Source organism: Montipora foliosa, chromosome 9, assembly GCF_036669935.1.
Source record: "Montipora foliosa isolate CH-2021 chromosome 9, ASM3666993v2, whole genome shotgun sequence".
NCBI classification, from domain to species: Eukaryota; Metazoa; Cnidaria; class Anthozoa; order Scleractinia; family Acroporidae; genus Montipora; species Montipora foliosa.
This window is the reverse complement of record NC_090877.1, coordinates 38,151,381-38,169,857: the sequence shown is the minus strand read 5'-3', so window position 1 is coordinate 38,169,857 and position 18,477 is coordinate 38,151,381. Positions and strand designations below refer to the sequence as shown.

The window sequence follows — 18,477 nt, the reverse complement described above, 5'->3', positions numbered from 1 at the left end:
CAGATCTCCCACGGTCATACCGAAGGGAGATCTGGTAAAGTTCGATTTGGAGCATGCTCAGTGCCAGCCAGGCCCGAAATACGGGCTTTTCTATCACTGCGCATGTTCGTACTCTCTGTTGTGATTTTGGGTGATTTTTCTTCACACAATCTCGTGAAAAGTGTAGTTAACCAAAGCGTAAATTGAAAGCGAAAATGTTAAAGAGTGCTTAGACCTAATCACTGCAACGAGCGCTATTTTCATGACACGATCTCGTGAAAAATGTAGTTAATCTAACCGTAAAATTCACAATTGATCACTACTTAATTCGCGAGTCACGCTTTAAGAACAAGAAATACTGTTTTGAATAAATTACATACTTCAAACTTGAATTTATTTGTTTCTGCGTACCTCGTTGCAAGCTACGCAGTACATTTCTTCGAGTGGACGGGTACGTGGGGCTTTTGTCGATACCATTTACACAAACGTCGCAAATTTTTAAAATGATTTTCCTCAACTGTAAAGCTTGTCCGGCGTCGGAAATAAACAAAACTTTCCTCCGCACAAATGGCATTTATTCAAAACAGCACATGAACTTGCGAAAACCAAACCTTCACTAAGTGCCCCGCGAAATAACCCAATCGGAGCGTAGATTGCATTGCCGCAACCTTTTTTTAGTAGCCAATGAAAAATGGTGTACTGTCGAACTTTACCAGATCTCACATTTCCAGTGACAGAGTGAGATCTGGGTACGAGATTACTATTTAGATCTTGTGGGCGCCGTTATTTTCTATACCTGGTCTAGGGCCCCAAATTACTGCATGTACGCCTTCTCACGCAATTAATTTTTCGGCCTTCCTCTGCAAAACGGCAACTTCAAATGACCAAAGTTCAGAAACGTAATACACCCAAAAACACAGTGATTGGCACTGGAAACAATAGTTTTGCTACGATCATTTCCCTGGATAAAGCGAATTTTGAATCACGACTTAACTTGAAATGAACCCAGCATGAACGCAGAATTTCAATATTATAAACTTCCCTCCATATCTGAAAAGGTTAAACGAGTGTAAATATGGTGGTAAAAATATTTCTTTTAAAAGTAATGCTATCTTTCAATCTCTTACCCTTACGTTTCAAGAAGCCAAGAGATGGCCACGACAGCATCATAAAATGTTATGGGACCGATAATAATTTGGGAATTCCTCTAAAAACTTGGCACAGATAGTTACTAACAATAACATCTGAATAACAAAATTTAAACTTGAATTAAATGAATTAAGTTGGTATTATGTTATTGGCCACTGCAAAAATAGAACGGGAAGTCAAGGCTTTTTAAATTATAATTTCTTAATAAGTGGCAAAGGTGAACGCATCTCGATTTGCAAGCGTCTGTGGTCCAAGATGAATAACAAATATACAGGATTTGAAGATTTTTGGCATCGGGAATTTAACCCAAGTATGTTTCACCACAATGTAAGGATAGAGATGTGTAAGTTATGATATTTGAACATTATCGCCACGTATCCCAACGGTCTATGTAACAATTTTTAGACGATGCGACAAGTCGCTTTACGAAAGGTGATAAATATACCTGGATACAAAAATATAGTACAGTCGAATGTTTAAAATGATTTCTAACAAAAATCCACTTTTATCCCCTATAAGGTTTTTTATCCACAATCAGCAAGTATCTTCATGTTCCCTTCTATAAAATGCAAATGATAAGATTCTTGGGTTTGACAAGACGTTCCTGTGACTACAGAAATCTGTTAAACGCTACGTTAAGGAGCCACTAACTTCGAATATGTTTCTTTTGCGAAAATAATTCTATTTACTACAAGATTCTGCCGTTTTCACTTTTTCCGCGCAGTAAAAATTCAGCAAAAACACGCCGAGCTGGCGTGAGGCATGGGCCTATAAATGTCTGAAATAACTTAACGATACTAATAATGATAATGATAATAAGGGAATAACATGACTTTTTGAGGGAATATTGTTTATTTGCGCCCGCGTAGTGTTATTTGCGGCCCGAGCGCGAAGCGCGAGGGCCGCAAATGACACTACAAAAGTCATGTCATTATCATTATTATCAATAAACAAGGCCAAATGATATCAAGAATGCGATTTCTAATAATACAAGCTAAGTGAATAACGAATTCAAAGTCACTTCAAATCATCATGTAAGTGCTGATTGAACAAGCTATTACAGAATCAACTCAGTCCAGTGAACTTATTTAAAGTTACCGAAAAAATGCGTAAAATCGTCTATAAATAATAGGCATATCACAAAGTTGAAGCAAGACCCAATCAGCTGCAGGGCTGATAATGCATTAGCAGCCCGCTGTCAGTCTTTTGCGGGCCGCTGAGCGTGTGTTTTGAAGAGGCCGATTTTCTATTTGGCCGCGTATATTGATAATAATGTTCTTTGAGTGTATTTCAAAATCTCAAAGCACATTGCAAACTGCAATGCATGTGCATTGCAAATTCTGTCTGAGCGATAGACCCATTCCTCTCACCAGCTCGGCTGTTAGACAACGTTTGCCAATTTTGTTACATTTACGAAACTCGTGGCGGCCTGTCTGCTATCGTAAAAAAACAGTTTTATGGCGCTGACTTCGACTTTTGCGGTTTTAAACATGTTGAGGTTAGGGCCACCCTAAAGATCACCTTAACTAGCACTAAAATGACTGAGAAATCTCATCGCCTTTGCGTCTTCGTTTACACAAACGCCATGATCGTTGAATCACCATTGCCGCGTTTACAACCTCTCGAATCCTTCTCACTCTCTGCCTGTGCTGCCTTGGCAGCCCTGTTAATAATGACAAGGAATTCTGAATTTGATTCTCTCCTCTTGCTCCGCATGTTGTTTTTGGAGGAGATGAAATCGAAGTAAGTTTAACAGCGTCACTCGCGATCTTGGTTTCAAGACAGACTCCACCAGCATTTCGCATGACATGACAGGCCGTAAAATTTGTTGGAAAACACTCCGCTTTCTTGAAAGACTTATCGTGCAGCCTCAAGCACTCCCTAGTTGAATTTTTTGCTAGTAAAGAGCTAGACTCATCTTTTTTAACGATTACTCCTTTTCTCCAAGTCGTTTTCTGTGGTACTTTCTTCGCGCGGCAAGAATTATCCACGGAACTACTGAAGACCTTTCGAGGAAATGTTGACTTACGGTACAGCGCTTGTCGGGAATTTTTCATGTAATTGGCAAGAGTTTTGAAATCTCTTCTCGCTGGAGTGCTCCTGTCTTTCCTAGAAACCTCCTCTTCATTCAACAATGTTCTTCTTGAGCCAGCACATCGAGAGTTTAACACAGCGGCATTTGTTGCGTTCGAGTCCACGCCAATCCGGCCTTTCGGGAGCGAGGGCTTACCGACAGCGTTTCTTTTCCCATTAAAAAAAGAGATTGGAGAATCCTGCATGTTTTTCTTACAAGGCAACGTAGTTTCCAACGAACTTACCGAGGATTGTGAATTACGAGGCATTCCTTGGAAGAGATTCACTGGCGAAGAAAAGCCAAAGTTTCTCAACTGCTCCCTGCAGGCGAGAAGTTTCTGACGTGTGTTGTCTTCTTTAAGTTTTAATTTGTAGCAAGTAAGTGTTAGCGTTTTTTCATGAGCTTCTCCCTACAACGGTTAAAAAATTAAGTTAACAATAAATCATGTGATTCCTTTTCGGTTACTCAGTAACGGTGTTAATCTCTCGGCCTGCTGCATGGTATCCCAACTTTTGACATTTTGTGACGCGGAGAGACGTACTTTTTATATCCCATTTACGTAAGGACTAGAGGAAAGTGAGCGGAATCGGCGGTGATGTGTTTTAATTTCCAGTCACCCATTTTGATTCGCGAGCGAGCAGCTTAGTATTGTGCGTGGATTACGCGAATGTGCTCAGCTAAAAGCCTTTTCGAGCCTCTCCAGCCCTTAGAACAAGCTGTGTGACAGTTTCTCCCCCCCCCCCCCTCCCCTCTTAACACCAGTTTCATTTTTTTCCGCGCTTGTGATTTAACGTTTGTCGCCAATGGAAAGAGTAACTTTATTTTCCAGCCATTCGGAGAAGAGGACAACTGTTGCTGCTTATAGATTGCAAGGCACGCGTAGTCAGAGATGGGTGCATTTTCCTCTGGATTTTTCTCTTCTTCTCCTTCCCGACTATGCCTGCTACTGACAAAGGACGGCTGATTGTGAAGGCAAAGATCATTTGCTACAACTTCCGAGTAGCCTGCGAACTGAGACGCATTTCCTAGCTATTGGTAATTTTTGGTTTCTATTGTCGGTTTCTTTCTGCCACGGACAGCGGGAAAACAGCTTTGCTCGGATCAGTGCCACTCGTGAGAGGATACAAGCGCGGGAAAATAGGACAGCAGTGCCCAGTACAGGAAAGAGCGGAACAAGTAGAAAACTGCGAGAAAGTCAAGTACTAAACGCGCGTAAAGGTTGAGCCAAGGCGCCGAAAAGGAGACGATAACGGGATGTGAAAATACTAATTCACGTTACTGTTACCACTTAAGGCTACTTCCAATCCTAGAAATATGGAAAAAAGGTGCCAAAAACACCTACCGAAACGCCTAACAAGCCAAGATATTGGGTACGACCAGCGACCTACCGGGACGTTTCGTCACGCGATTCTTAAACTAAACCAATTGACAGAAAGTATGATTCCCTCACTTGATCGATGCGATTCGGTGATGGAATCGAAAGTTCGTATGATTCTAAACTTTGAAACTCGTTCATGTTTAACTTTAGAAAAGTGCCCGTTACCTTGTGACGAAACTGCTAAAGAACGTCGCTTAATTACGAGAACTCTAAATTTACTTATTTTACTTTGTTGTTTTACAGAGAAGCGCCGAAAATACATTATCAACATAACACGGACGTACGGAGAACACTACAGAGCACTCGTACGGAGAGTGAATATTGTTTTCATGGCAGAAATCAAGTAGGGTCTTACGCTAATGAAAATGTGATGAATGGTGAATTACAGTTACACACACGTTACTGAGGACACAAGAAACATGAGCAAAAAACATACTTTCAATTTGAAATTGCAACAGATGGCTAGTTCAACAGTGCTCTATACAAAAACAGAGAGCTGAACAAACCTCAATAAAATGAGCACGGGACAATGGGCGCTGATATTCTGCACAGCATTGCCTTTGCATGTGAAGGCAATTTCTATTATCAAGACTTTGCTGACGCCGATCAGCGGTGTTCAAGTCAGCAATCGTTTTTAACAAAAGAAAGAGTTTGTTTTCTACTTCTCTCTGCAAAAGAAATAAACCATGAAAAGCACAACAATATTGGCCATTGAGGGCTCTAATATATAGATTTAGCCAAGCCTAAAGCGGAGCTCCCAGGTTATTTATTCCTACAATTTCGAAAAAGACGACCACGATGAGTTATAACTTGAGCCCGCGATATGGTCACGTAACAGTGGTCAGCGGATACCTTGTTTCGACAGGTGTCAATTGACTATTTAAGAAATAGAGGACGTTTTCCATGTTTCCATAGCCTCATCTAAACGCTCGGGGGAGTTGGGAGAATTCTCGACAGTTATGCAAACCCGAGACACAACTGCTTTTATGAAATACTTCTCAAAGATAATTCGACAAATGAAGGAAATTGCTGTGTTTTTTTACTTCTAGATCGAAACATATATTCTTGATACACGCTCATATTTCCTACCAGCCAATCATGATGTCAGAGCCGCGTGATGTCAGAGCCGTGTTTCCACACTCTCATCTAAACACAGCTATTGACCAATGAGAGTGAGCGTGCTATCCTAATTATTTTATAAAACATGGATGTCCAATATCAAAGCAATACAAATGGACAAAAGTGCTGGGAAGGTAGCATCACTTTAGATGCTTGATTTTCCACAAAACAAAATGGTGACTTTCCTTCCAATATTGCATATGGGGGAGGGGGGGACAAGAGCATGGTCTTTCCCAAATTGTCAATAGTTAGCATAATCGAATTAGGTGTGAAGTGAAGTGATGCGCACAACCTTCCCAACAACGTTTGACCACGATTGTAGTTGGAGTATGGCCACCTTGATGAGCTCTAAACTTGAGCACGCGATATGGTCACGTGATAAAGGTCACATTGGCATACATGGAGTGCAGTGACCAAGATCAAATTTTCTCGCACAGTGGGTTACCATATTTTCTTACCCATGGTGCTCCGCCCGCGCGCGCCTTGCCTTGGGCGCGCAGAGCTCCGCTATATTAAACAACATGGTATCTCCTTCAGACATCTCCTTTGACATAACGACGGGCTTATCATTCTCTCGTCTACATTTTCATTAGACCTACTGGTCTCCCTTACCAAACGCCAGCAGAAAAACAGACTTCAACGCAAACGTTCATTCGATGAAATGCCTCAAACCTGTTTCTTTTGAAGAAGCAACTCCGCCATTTTCTCATTCTCCAAGTCGTCAGGAAGAGCTCCTTGCGTCAGCATCACAACGAGGCGCGCTCGCTGATCCGCTAACCTGGAGGCAAGTATCTTGCTTTTGTTCCTGCAAGCAGTGCATTGATTTTTACTCCAGACTACACCATCTTAGGAGGGCAGGTACTTATTATTGTTAAACGAAGTGAACAACATAACAAGCCAACTACGATAACTTTCAGGTAGATCTTTTTACAGCAAGTTTTCGGCTTGGACCCTGGTCTGATCCTGGTGTGCGTATCTCAAGCAAAAGACTTTTAAGGCTTTTTCGCCAGCAATACGTTTTCCGTTAATTGCCTTTAAAATAATATATTTACGGACCAGACTTTTAGAATGAGAACCCCAAAAAATGTAAGGGAAATTTGAGCAAGGTGCAAGCAATGCGAAAGCGATATTTTTCCGTTCAACTATCCCCTTCGGCATTGAACAATCAGATGGCTATTCGAGAGTGCAGGGAGGTCGCGGGTTCGAACCACGGTCGGACCAATACTCAGGATCAGAAAGTGCTTCCTTTGTAATTCCAGCTGCAAATGGTAACACTTTCAAATCTTCTCGGATAAGGACAATAAACCGTTCGCCCCGTCTCACAACACTTGCTCGTAAATGATTTTGTGGGACGTTAAAACACTGTTCGAGAAGAGTAGGGGAGTACGTCTCCGGTGTTGTGGTATGGCCTTTGAGCGTAAATGTACAATTACAACAGGTCCAACAGTGAATTAGATAAGATTGTCGTTATGGCATGGGTGGACTCCCCAGCACAGTCAAAAATGAGTCTATTTTTAGAATACCCGTTTTCGCGAAATTCAGTCGTCAAGTCCCTGAAAAAACATGGCAGAAGCAGTCACGCGTGACATGGCCTCGTCTGATTGGTTAAAGCTGGCGACCCTTTGTTTTTTTCGCGTGCAAAGTGTATCTAAGAATATATCCACGTGACTGTGCTGGGGCAAGATTGCAAAGTGATAGATCAACACTCTTATCTAATTCACTCTTGAACAGGCCACATTTAGCTGCATAGCTGCAACTATCATGACTAACCAGCTGTTTCAACAGAATAATAAAACAAAAACAAATGAGCTCTGTTGGAACAAGTGAATCCATCAGAAGCTTTGGGATAAACGAATCACAGTATGCCTGTTTGGGGCGAAGTGAGAACTGGGACCATCCCCGATATTTTTATCTGCATGCAGTTAAAGGGGTGAATGGGTTAATGGGACATGAGTGATTAAGACTAAGGCATGTAATTAACACGTTACATCTCACTTACACAAGGGTTTCTTTCTGCAGTTCAAGTTCAAGTTCCATTAGCCGTAAGTCTTCATGCGTTTTTCCTTCGCACCGAACTGTCACTTTATTCCTCGCGCTTCCCTCAACTTCACTAGACTTTATCAGGGGAGTGGTCTGAGTCGACACATCACTCGACTTAGGTCGAGTAGGTTGAGCTGTAGCAGAGGGTCCCAGGTTGTATCGTTCTGGAGGTTGATCGTATGTTTCAGCGTTGAGTGAGATTCCACTATCGTGGGTAATCACGCTTGCTCTGAGAGAGAGTCAAGTTGTAAATTAACTCAAATTAACTGGCCGAAATCTCCTACGTGGACTTCAAGTCAGTCAGGTCTCCTCACAAGGCCCAGGAGGAGAGGTCTTAGAAAGAGAGTCTCCGTAACTCTCAGCGAATTTTGACAATAAAGCAAAGAGGTAACTGGAAAGGAACCAGTTCGGGCACATTTTGACTGTAGCTCAGTCAATGCAATTTCCCATTGAAACCCTGCTTAGCGAACACTCATAACGATTTGGACAGCTCGGAAGCATAATATCCACATCTAAGAAACGCGATGATTTTGAACCTTTTATAACGACAGCATTTACTTCAACGAACGCTGTGTCAGTTTCCTTAGAACGCCAAATGCCTAGGCTGAGAATTGTCCCAAAACCAATGTACTTAAATTCAGTCGAATATGTAATTTGTGCAATACGTTCTCCCCCATGAATTCGCAATCATCCTGAATTGTTAATTTGCTCTGAATTCACCATTATCGCGTGAATTTTGGACACTGTGCCTCAGGACTTGTGGAAGCAGAGAAGATAAGGAAATAAAAAATCATATCCGTAGACTGGATTTGAACCCGGAATTTCTAGTCCATAGGAACCGCTTCTTTCCGCTTTACCACTGAAGATCAAGACACCGCCTTTCTTAAAAAAGCATCTGTTTAAGTCTACCATAGAATATCGCTGCTGAAGAGTAATTAGGACTAAGCTAGATTGATAATTTAGGCCTAAGCTTTGATTTTAAAATGTTTAGCTTTGTCGTGAAGCTTGGAAACCGACCTTTTGTAGTGTTTAACGTTGTTTGTTGGCGAGTGATAATAAAGCATTATCAAATAGTCTGTAAAATACTGTCCCTGAGATGCTAGCGGTGTGGTAGTCGAGTGGTTAGGCGACGGGATGATCAACATTCTCAGGTTCGAGTCCTATGTCCAAATATGACCATTTCCCATAATCCATATCAAGCTTTCATTCTTCTAAATTAACGATAACAGTGAATTCAAAGCAAATTAACAAGTCAGGATAATCATGAATTCAAGGGCGAAAACGGGTTGAATTTGCGATAATTGCAAATCAGCATAAATTGCTATTTTGTCGGCAGGTATCAGAATAATGATAATTATAATGATGATGACGATGATAGTAATAATAATAATATACTTAATATATCGCTCATGATCCTAAAGTTCTAACGCGCTGCACATTAAGTTTACAAGATCCACTAAAGAGAAAGCAACTAAAATATTATCCTAAAAAGAAAACTAAAAATCAGGTCCAACATCACAAAGGAAATGAAGCTAATAAAAAGACTCGCGAAACAAGTAAGTCTTAAGATCACGCTTAAAAAAACAGAGGTCAGTTGCAAGTCTCAAATGATTAGGTAGGCTATTCCAAAGTGTTGACAGACGGAAAATGATCTGTCGCCATACTCAGTATTGGACCGAGGAAGCTTCAGTAGACCCCTAGATGAAGATCGTAGTGGACGCGGTGGTACATATCTATCCAGTAGTTCAGTTATATACATTGGCGCAAGCCCATTAAGCGCCTTAAATGTCAATAACAGGATCTTATAAATAATAGGATAATAATAGGATGCACTGACTAACAGGGAGCCAATGAAGATGGATCAACAACGGAGTTGCAAGGTCTTATTTCTCTTCGCATAGAGTCAAACGGGCAGCACAGTTCAGAACAGCTTGAAGTTTTGCAGAAGCCTGGTGAGCCGCGTTAGGTGCGCAGTGGTTTGTGGGATTTAGGTTTGTCTTTGGGTGTTTGGAAGCTTAGTCATTCTACGGCCAGCCTTCGCTGCGTGCACAAGTCCAGTTTTGTTTTTTGCTATATCGCGCAGAAAAACATTTGTTTTATGCCTTCGTTTAGGCTGTATATGATAGCGTTCATTTACATTGTCAGAATACCCTAGAGCAGCAAGGGTCGCAACACTATCTTGGTCGGGGGAACACGTTCCCCGGTTTTTTTTTTCCACCTGCTGGTTTTCCCAGGTTTTCGTGGACCGGCTCTGGTGCATTGCTCTTCTCTTTATAATACAGTTGATGTATAAATGTTTTTGTAGCTATTCCAATGCTAAGTAAGTGGCACGGCGGCCTGGGTGGCTAACACGCCCATATAATATCATCAAGCTCGGGTGTCCGGTTGATTAGCGCGGAGGCAACTTTTTGTTCTGTCATATATTCGCTCTGATGGAAGTCATTCCAAATAAACATTACGTCTACGTATGTAAGAGAATTGTATTCACAAACCTGTGTTCAGACGTACAACCATTAGCCGGCGTGATCTGGGGACAAGGGTGTTGGCGGAAAGGGTAATTTCGTACCACAGCGAAACTTAAACCACCGAACTGCACACGATCGTTCTCCTCTTCGCTAGCAATTGGTGACGTGGTCTCGCTGTTGCTACGCAAGCCGCTATCCTTGTCATCTGAAGAATCAAGATTCGACTCAAGCAAAAATTGGCGTGAAGAGCTGAAACCTGGGATGGGAAAAAGTATTTTGAAATCTAAGTAGCTACGTCATTCTTTGGTAACATGAAAATGTATATTTCAATTCCATGGACGTAAAATCGTTTCACCACTTACAGCGCCCACAAACGCTCCAAGCATCTGGCGTACAAAGTCCAACCCTATGGTGTAGTCCATTGTGTCTGCTATGTTTAACCGTTGTTTCCCTCTCAGCTTTCTGTAATGCGAGAATATAACCCACTTAGTTAAAGAAGATACCGGTAATTATATTTCAGGAGCACCCAACGAGAATATAGTTCTAAACCACTTAAACATATTTTAGTATTTAAAAGGTAGACTATAGGTGGATGATATAGGCATATTTCTATCCCCTAAAAATGTTTCATCTGTTCGGATTTTCTAGCTGAAAGTCTAGTGATCCGCAAATTATAGGGATCAAAACTTACCTTTTCGAAATTTTCAGCCAGAAAAATGGCTCCCGAAAATTCTAGGTGACCTTTTTAGGGTATAAATCCGTTTAAAATGGACAATTATACCATTTTTTACATTCCCAGGACAGGCAGGAAAGCAAGAAATTTTACAACAAGTGATCCGAAAATTCTACATCTCAATTTTCCGAAAATTGACGTCGGATGCCCCTGATATTTGGCCTCAAGAGCACACCAGGTCTGAAAATAAGAACAATTCGGACTGTGGATCTGATTGTTAATTTTGGACATTCTTTAATGGGTAGTTGTATTTCATCGGCTAATTTTAAAGTCGAGAGAATTCTTAATTGAAACGGCGCATTTGATAAAGAAACCGGATTCCATACATGCCGCACCCAATCAAATGAATGCAGCGTTCATTCGAGGATTGCTGGAAAGAAACAAGTACACATTACACCGGTTATCTACGACAGTCTTGGAAATTCATTTCCCTGTATGAAGATGATTTTAAGTTCGAAGTGACCATACTTTTCGTAATGTGCAGTTGCGTTGTTAAGCTAAGGTCAAGAACTTTTCTGATATAACGACGCCGACCTATCAATGGAACTTTAAACATGTTTCAGGGGCACCCAACGAGAACACTGTTCAAGGCCACTTAAACATAGCATTGTTAAACGTATTTTGGTATTTAAACGGCAGATATAGGCATATTTTTATCCCCTAAAAATTTTTCATCTGTTCGGATTTCCTAGCTGAAAGTCTAGTGATCCGAAAATTATAGGAATAAAAACTTACCTTTTCGAGAATTTCCGCCAGAAAAAAAGGCTCCCGAAAATTCTAGGTGACCTTTTTGGGATAAAAATGCGTTACAAATGTGCAATTATACCATTTTGTAGATGTTCGGAAATCCTAGGAGAGGCAGGCAAGCAAGACATTTTACAACAAATGTACCGAAAATTCTAGATCTCGAATCGTCTTCCGAACAGATTTTTTCCGAAAATTGACGTTGGGTGCCCCTGATGTTTCAGTTTCTAATTTTATTTTTACAAACGATCTCACGTAATTGTTGTCAGTAATTTAAGAAAAATGATTTTGAAATGAACGCCGCATCGGAGACGTCCAAAATTTAATAAACTCCGCGGCGTTGAATCGAGTAAAATACGGTGTACTCCAAAACACAGCACCTCAACAATAAGCTTTCGATTGTATTTCACACGTTACGAGAGAACAATGCGCAAACACCGTACCTTGCAGGATGTCAGCTCTAAGTATAGCTTTCCTAACGTTGTTTGGAGGCGTTTAATGACAGCATCTTTGTCGATCACTTCGTTTTGTCTGAAAACACAAAAATTATACAGGAAGCAAATTTAGAGAGACAAAAACAAAACCGGTCTTGGGTAAAAATTAGCTTGCGAACGCAGACGCATTTCCGGCTATTTTTCGGGCGAGAAAAACGACCGCCGGAAATATGTCTGCGTTCGCAGGCCTGGTAAAAATAAAATAGACAAAATAAGATAGATAGAGAAATAAATTACATTGGCGTTTGTAATATCCTCTTTTCGCTAAACTATAGTGAGACAAATTGCTAAGATTCTAAGGACGATGACGACAATGATGATGACGTGTTGATGCTAGCTAATAATTTTATACTCTGGGCCTCAGCTAACCTTAAAAGTCTGATCATTGTGATGCTCTCCCTGGGCCACTTACATGTACTGTAATTACTTACTGTATGCTGTGATCAGGAACGTCTAAGTATGAGTTCATTTGTGCAGTGCCCGCTAAAAAGCCCTCAACGTATTTCTTTTACTCACATCGGCTTGTTCTTGACTTGTGCAACCTTCTGTGCAAATCTACAAGTTGAGATGGTTTCACACAGATCCTTCTGTTCCAAAGACAACACTGCAATCATCGCAGCATTGCAGTTCCCACCTGATATAAACAACAAAACATACAATTGCAAGAGGTTGTGGACAAAATCCAACCACGTCAAATGGGCTTTCCTGTAATTAAATCAATTAAAAGGCCCTGATAATTATCAGCACTCACCTAGACTGTCTTGCAACAACATAGTCAGGATTGAATTACTGTATGGTGTATGGAATAGTTCAGTATCATTCGCGACAGATACTTGACTTCTCTTGGAACTTCCCAACTCTACAGCACTTGAGCTCTTTAGTAGCACATTCCTTGCCTCCATAGTTCCTTTGTTCTTTGTTCTACTCAAGACAGCACTAGAGCTATGGTGTAAAGTCTTTGCAGCCTGCCTGTTGCTGCATCTTACGTCTGTGACATTAAATTCCTGTAGAGCAATGATGATTGACTTCAGATGATGCAGAGATGAATTGAAGAAGTTTGCCTCTCGGAGTTGCAGCTTTTCCATAGGAGTTGATTTCCTGGCTTGTTCTGAGCCAGCAAGATCTACGAGGTGCAACTTCGACCTAGTAACAGACAAAAGCTTACAAATCTGAGCATGATAAACACAACAAATATTTTATAAGGCAAGTCAATGGCAGGAGTAACTGGAAGTCCTTCAAAGGAAAGAACAGGTTTCACTGCTTTCTGTACACAAAAATTTATAACACTATGTTGTTTGAGCAATACATACATGATGCTCCTCAAACAATTTTAGCATGGGACATGCAGTCAAGCATTTTCACACACCAACCTGAAAAATATCTCTGCACCATTTCTCTGCCTGGAAAGCCCAATGGTGAAAACCATGTGTGATCTGGAAGATCTTTGGTTAACAGGTGCTTCTGTAGCAACAACTTTATGATTCATCATGCCCAAACAATACAAGCTTGCCGCCTCCTTTTCCGATGTAATGTGATGACAAGACAGTCCATGAAGATGACAAGGGCCATTACCTCCCATGGTCACTAAAACCTTAAAAACGGTAACATACAGTAGTTAGACAGCTTCCATCTACTCTACTCTGCTCTGCTGAAGATGATGAGTGCTTACCAATTTGACAAAATGATAAATGTAAGATAAATGGTAGGACCAAAGGAACCCTTTTCAGAACTGCCATAAGAAATATTTTGTACTTTGTTTTGAGGTAATCAATTCATTCCAGTTAGTGCAAACCAGCCACGGAACAGAGTGCCTTCATTCCTGGGTAGTACCTGAAGATAAACTGGAACTTCCCTCTCTAGTTGACAACATAGACTCTGGTTTCAAGCTCACTTTTGAGACTTACGTATAGCTCAACAGGTTAAAATCACAATCATTATTTTCATGGCAAGGACAATTTCTTCTGCTGGTTAGTTTATTTGAAAAATGAATCACTATCATTTTCAATGGTCATCAATATCGGTTTTAACAATAACAAATAGATGGTAAAAACAATAAAAAAACTCTCCACTTATACGATACACATACACACTGTATGTCAGATAACATTATTTTATTTTATTTTATTCTAACCATCACTAGATAATGAACAAAGTTGAAATTGACACATTGTTTTTACATACATTTTTATATTGTTTTTACAGACAACTTTTATCTTTTATCCCCAATGGAATGTCCACACAAAAGAAAAGCACCCAATATGAACTCCTTTTCCAGGCTCCAGGTTTAATCATTTACTTACCAGGCATCAAGCTCATTAAATAAATAAATAGGGAAAGTGTCTCTAAGCAGGGAATCACACCTAAAGAAGGAGACTTTCCAAATCTATTTATTTATTTAGTTAGTTACTTAGACACTTTCATCTAGCTCGCAAACATTATAATTACATATTAAGAGACAAAAGAAAAAGCGTGGCAACTAGATGAGGTGCAAAACTGATGGACACGATGTCCCAAAAAAAGTTGGCGCCATTAGCATTTTTTTAGCAGCATTACAAAAGTACAATCAACGATCAACAATCAATGATCAACAATGGACAAAAAAGGAGGACCATGTGTGGCAAGTTTGGGACTCCACGTCCAAATGTTCAGCTCAAGCATTCAACCACAGACCACAACTGGTCTGGGTCTGGTCTGGTGACTCAAATTCTCTGCTGCACGTGCAAATGACCTGAAGTCAGTCCGAGGACATGCACGAAAAAAGAACAAAAACAACCTGCCTTCTAAAAATTTAATAATTCATGTGGACACAGGTATGTGACTTTTAAGAGTGGACAAGATTCCAAGACCTTGCAATATTAGTCCCAGTAGTCTGTGAACAATATTTATTAATAGTTCAACCTCAAAATCTTGTCCAGTCCTCTTTTTGGCTTTCAATCATTACTTCTCTTGAAATCCTTTGCCAAGGATCTCACAAAAAAGGAATGCTTTAACAACACTGTGCATACCTTTTGCAGCTTTCTTGTTTTCTTTGAACCTCTAAACAATAAAGGCCCAAGGAGATCATATGCCTTCTCGTTGTATATCTCCAAGAATGACACATGAAGATCAACTGACTCCTGTTGAAACCTCAAAATTCTTCTAAAGATCAAAGACAGACTTTGAGGGACAAGTCCCAAATTTTCAGACCTGAAAACAACATGGGAATAGAAGACACATGACAGATGAGCAGATCATTTTATATGCCTCCCAGAGGAGGGCAAGGGATTGGCCACATTTATCTCTGGGTAAATTCACCCTCCTCACTCTCAACACAAAAAGCAATTTATTTTAACAAACGAAGTATGAATAAAATTAGAATCTTACCAAAATCCCCACCCTCTAGAAATGTTCAGCATTTTTATGCTGAAAGTGCAAGTTCTGATAATACCATTTACAAAGCCTTAGAAAAAATGGCACAAGTACATTTCTTCACATAAATGCTCAAATACACCTTGTGTGTACAATAGCATTAAGAGCTTTTTTTATTGCTCTTGTATTTTTTATCGTCTGTTTTTCCTTCATTTCAACAAACTCTCCATGAAAAGAAGACATATTTTCCAATAGCATTGTCAGTGTTCTACAGAAACAAGGTGTTTTTTTGTTTGTATCTCAGTGACATTTTAGACGACCGGCCACGAAATAAATAGGTTTTATAAACATGCTTGAATTCTCAAGAAGGAAGTGCAGAGATGTAACAAAAAAAAAAAAAACAAAGACTAGAAATGCAATCTACTTTATTAAGCATTTTTTAAAGAACAATTTCACCCCAAGTTCTTTTTGTGACTCTAATGATATTACCAGACTTGTTTACTTACAAAACACTTGAGTCTCCTGTATGATATTATACTTCAGCATTTCAATGGGGACCTGACCCAGAAATCTATCAAAACTTGTTTTGCATGCCTTGTACAAAGAGGCCTTGTTGTCAGATCCTGCCAGTAATTGTACAATGTGAACATGAAGCACAGAGAGTGTACTGTTCACCTTCTGTTCATCACGAGAGATATAAGTGGAGACTGATAAAATCAGGAAAAAATGCTTCAGCACGTACATGACCCAACCCTCTACTAAAAACCTGAGAGGAGTAAATTCTTAGTTTCGAAAAAGGCCACCTTGTGTTTCAATGTACTGGACACGTCATTTCAACGTACTTCTGTGACCACTTCTAAGCTGATGACAGACCATTCAACATTGTGCACTATTTGTCAATCAAAACATGTTGAATGGTGAGTCATCTGCTTCTTGACAATGGAGAGCGATTGATTAATGCCATTCGTGACAACCTTCTGAATGGAATAGAGCTACTCTCATTCCACAAAGTTCCACAATGTTTCACATAGCATGAAACACAGTTTAACACTTGTTAGACATGGTTTGTGACATCTGTCATGAATGATGCCTTGTGTCAGGGTCTCAATACAATCACAACCGGGCATTGTTATTCACTTGAAAGAAATCTTAGTAAGCTTTAAACGACATTCAAAATTGCACACAAAGCTAAACTGTAAGAGGTCAATCTCACGACATGGTATACATTATGATCACTGAAAAAACACCTTAAATATAATCATTTGTTTCTGTCTTCCTAGGGATCCCCCCTAAGTACAAAGTTACGTAACTCTTTACTTTTCATATCATGTGACCCAGTCTTCGTGATCTTTCACCTCTGGAGAGGTCAAACAACGATCCATCTTGCCATTGTCATTTAATTTCCCTACCCCGCAAAGATATTTTTACCCTCAAACCTGAGTAATTAGAAAGGACCAACCGGATTCATATCCCAATTAAAAGAGACTACCTTAAATTTTCACATCTCCGACTCATCTTTCTGCCGAAGTAAAGAAGCTTGCAAGAAAGATGATCCGTCTAGACTTGTTTACGCGAACCCGTTGTTTTTCTCTCAAGTGGAGCAAAAAGAACGTGTTCCACAAGCAATCTTCAAACTGAAACGAAGCCAAAACTGGTGACCTAATAACTGAATTGCGAAACGGATTTGGGGAGGAGATCCCGTCTTAGAGTCACAGGAACAGAAACAAAGGCTCCTATGTATAAACTTAAGTTGGACGTGCACACTTACATGCAACATGAATCTGCAAGATCTTCATGTGCTCCTTGCATGGTAAAAGTCTTTCCCGCTCCAGTTTGTCCATAAACAAAGATAGTACCGTTATATCCTTCAAGAAAAGCGTTAACAATGTCTCTTGCAGCTACTTCGAAGACCTTTTTTTGAGAGGAGTCTGTTTCGAAAACGTGCGCAAAACGAAATCTAAGCCAGTTTGATGGTGAATCTTCGAACACACCAGAACCTTTCTCTGCATTTGTTCCACCTTGTCCATGGGATAAAATATAAAGTGCTTGATCTTCACGCTTGAATAGTTCGTGTGTTATATTCTCACATGGCTTTAAACGAGCAAATACCTTGATATTTGACATTTTTCACGGACAAATGGATGTTTCACCAATATTTTTTATCTACCGCATCTTGTTGATGATCCGGCCCGCGACGATTTTAATAGAGGTAAATACACGATAATTACCGGCAAGCTATCTGATCAACTTTGAGTCGGAAATGAGCGGAACAAAAGAAATTTCGATATAAATAGCAAACGCAATACAACCACTTAAAGAGAAACAACACCAACAACATAACTCGATGTGCCGTGCGCGTGAACTGTGACTGGTTGTGGGTTACCAGTTCCTTCCAAGGTTCGAAAACTGGGCACAAGTACTGTGTGTTCCCGTCTCCCCTCCCCATAGAAAAGTTCAGTGCTACTTTCGGAGGATTACGTCACGTACCAATCAGGGGCCCGTTTCTCGTTAAGTCCCGAAAAGCCATTTGTGAAACTGCCAACCGCTTTAAAGGTGACAAAAAGAAAAATGACTGTGAAGTTTGAAGACTTAAATCCTCTCCGCTCTTGAGATATAAACGGAATTGTGACACCCGAAAATGGCCCGGGACTTTCGAGAAACGGGCCCCAGGCCCCAGTTGATCAAACGATGACTATCCGCCGGATAAATCACGATCCAGTGGATAAGTAAAAGAGAAATCAATTGCGCTATCCATTGAATAGTGATTTATCCGGTCGATAGAGCCATCCACCTTTTGAACAACTGGTGCCAGAGATCTATTGGCTGTCGAAAAAAAGGATTCTTTTGTTTTGTGGTTGGCAAATAATAGTTGAGAAAATAAATATTTTGAGCAGGCACAAACTCTAATTGTACCTGAAGAAGGCTGGTTTGGCCAGCCGAAGTATAGTACACCA

The 18,477-nt window shown here is 40.3% G+C and overlaps 1 protein-coding gene across 1 annotated transcript; it reads right to left on the bottom strand.

Moving 5' to 3' along the window:
• Positions 1-1,304: 1,304 nt before the first annotated feature.
• On the bottom strand, positions 1,305-17,915 carry LOC137971009 (chromosome-associated kinesin KIF4-like). The gene is made up of 12 exons (XM_068817702.1): positions 17,292-17,915; positions 15,181-15,361; positions 13,546-13,766; positions 12,927-13,318; positions 12,692-12,809; positions 12,125-12,212; positions 10,567-10,666; positions 10,232-10,460; positions 7,699-7,968; positions 6,372-6,504; positions 5,087-5,248; positions 1,305-3,611 (listed from the first exon to the last, which is right to left on the bottom strand). The coding sequence occupies exons 1-12, from the start codon at positions 17,645-17,647 to the stop codon at positions 2,661-2,663; spliced, it is 3,201 nt and encodes a 1,066-aa protein (XP_068673803.1). The 5' UTR covers positions 17,648-17,915; the 3' UTR covers positions 1,305-2,660.
• Between the last annotated feature and the right edge of the window lie 562 nt (positions 17,916-18,477).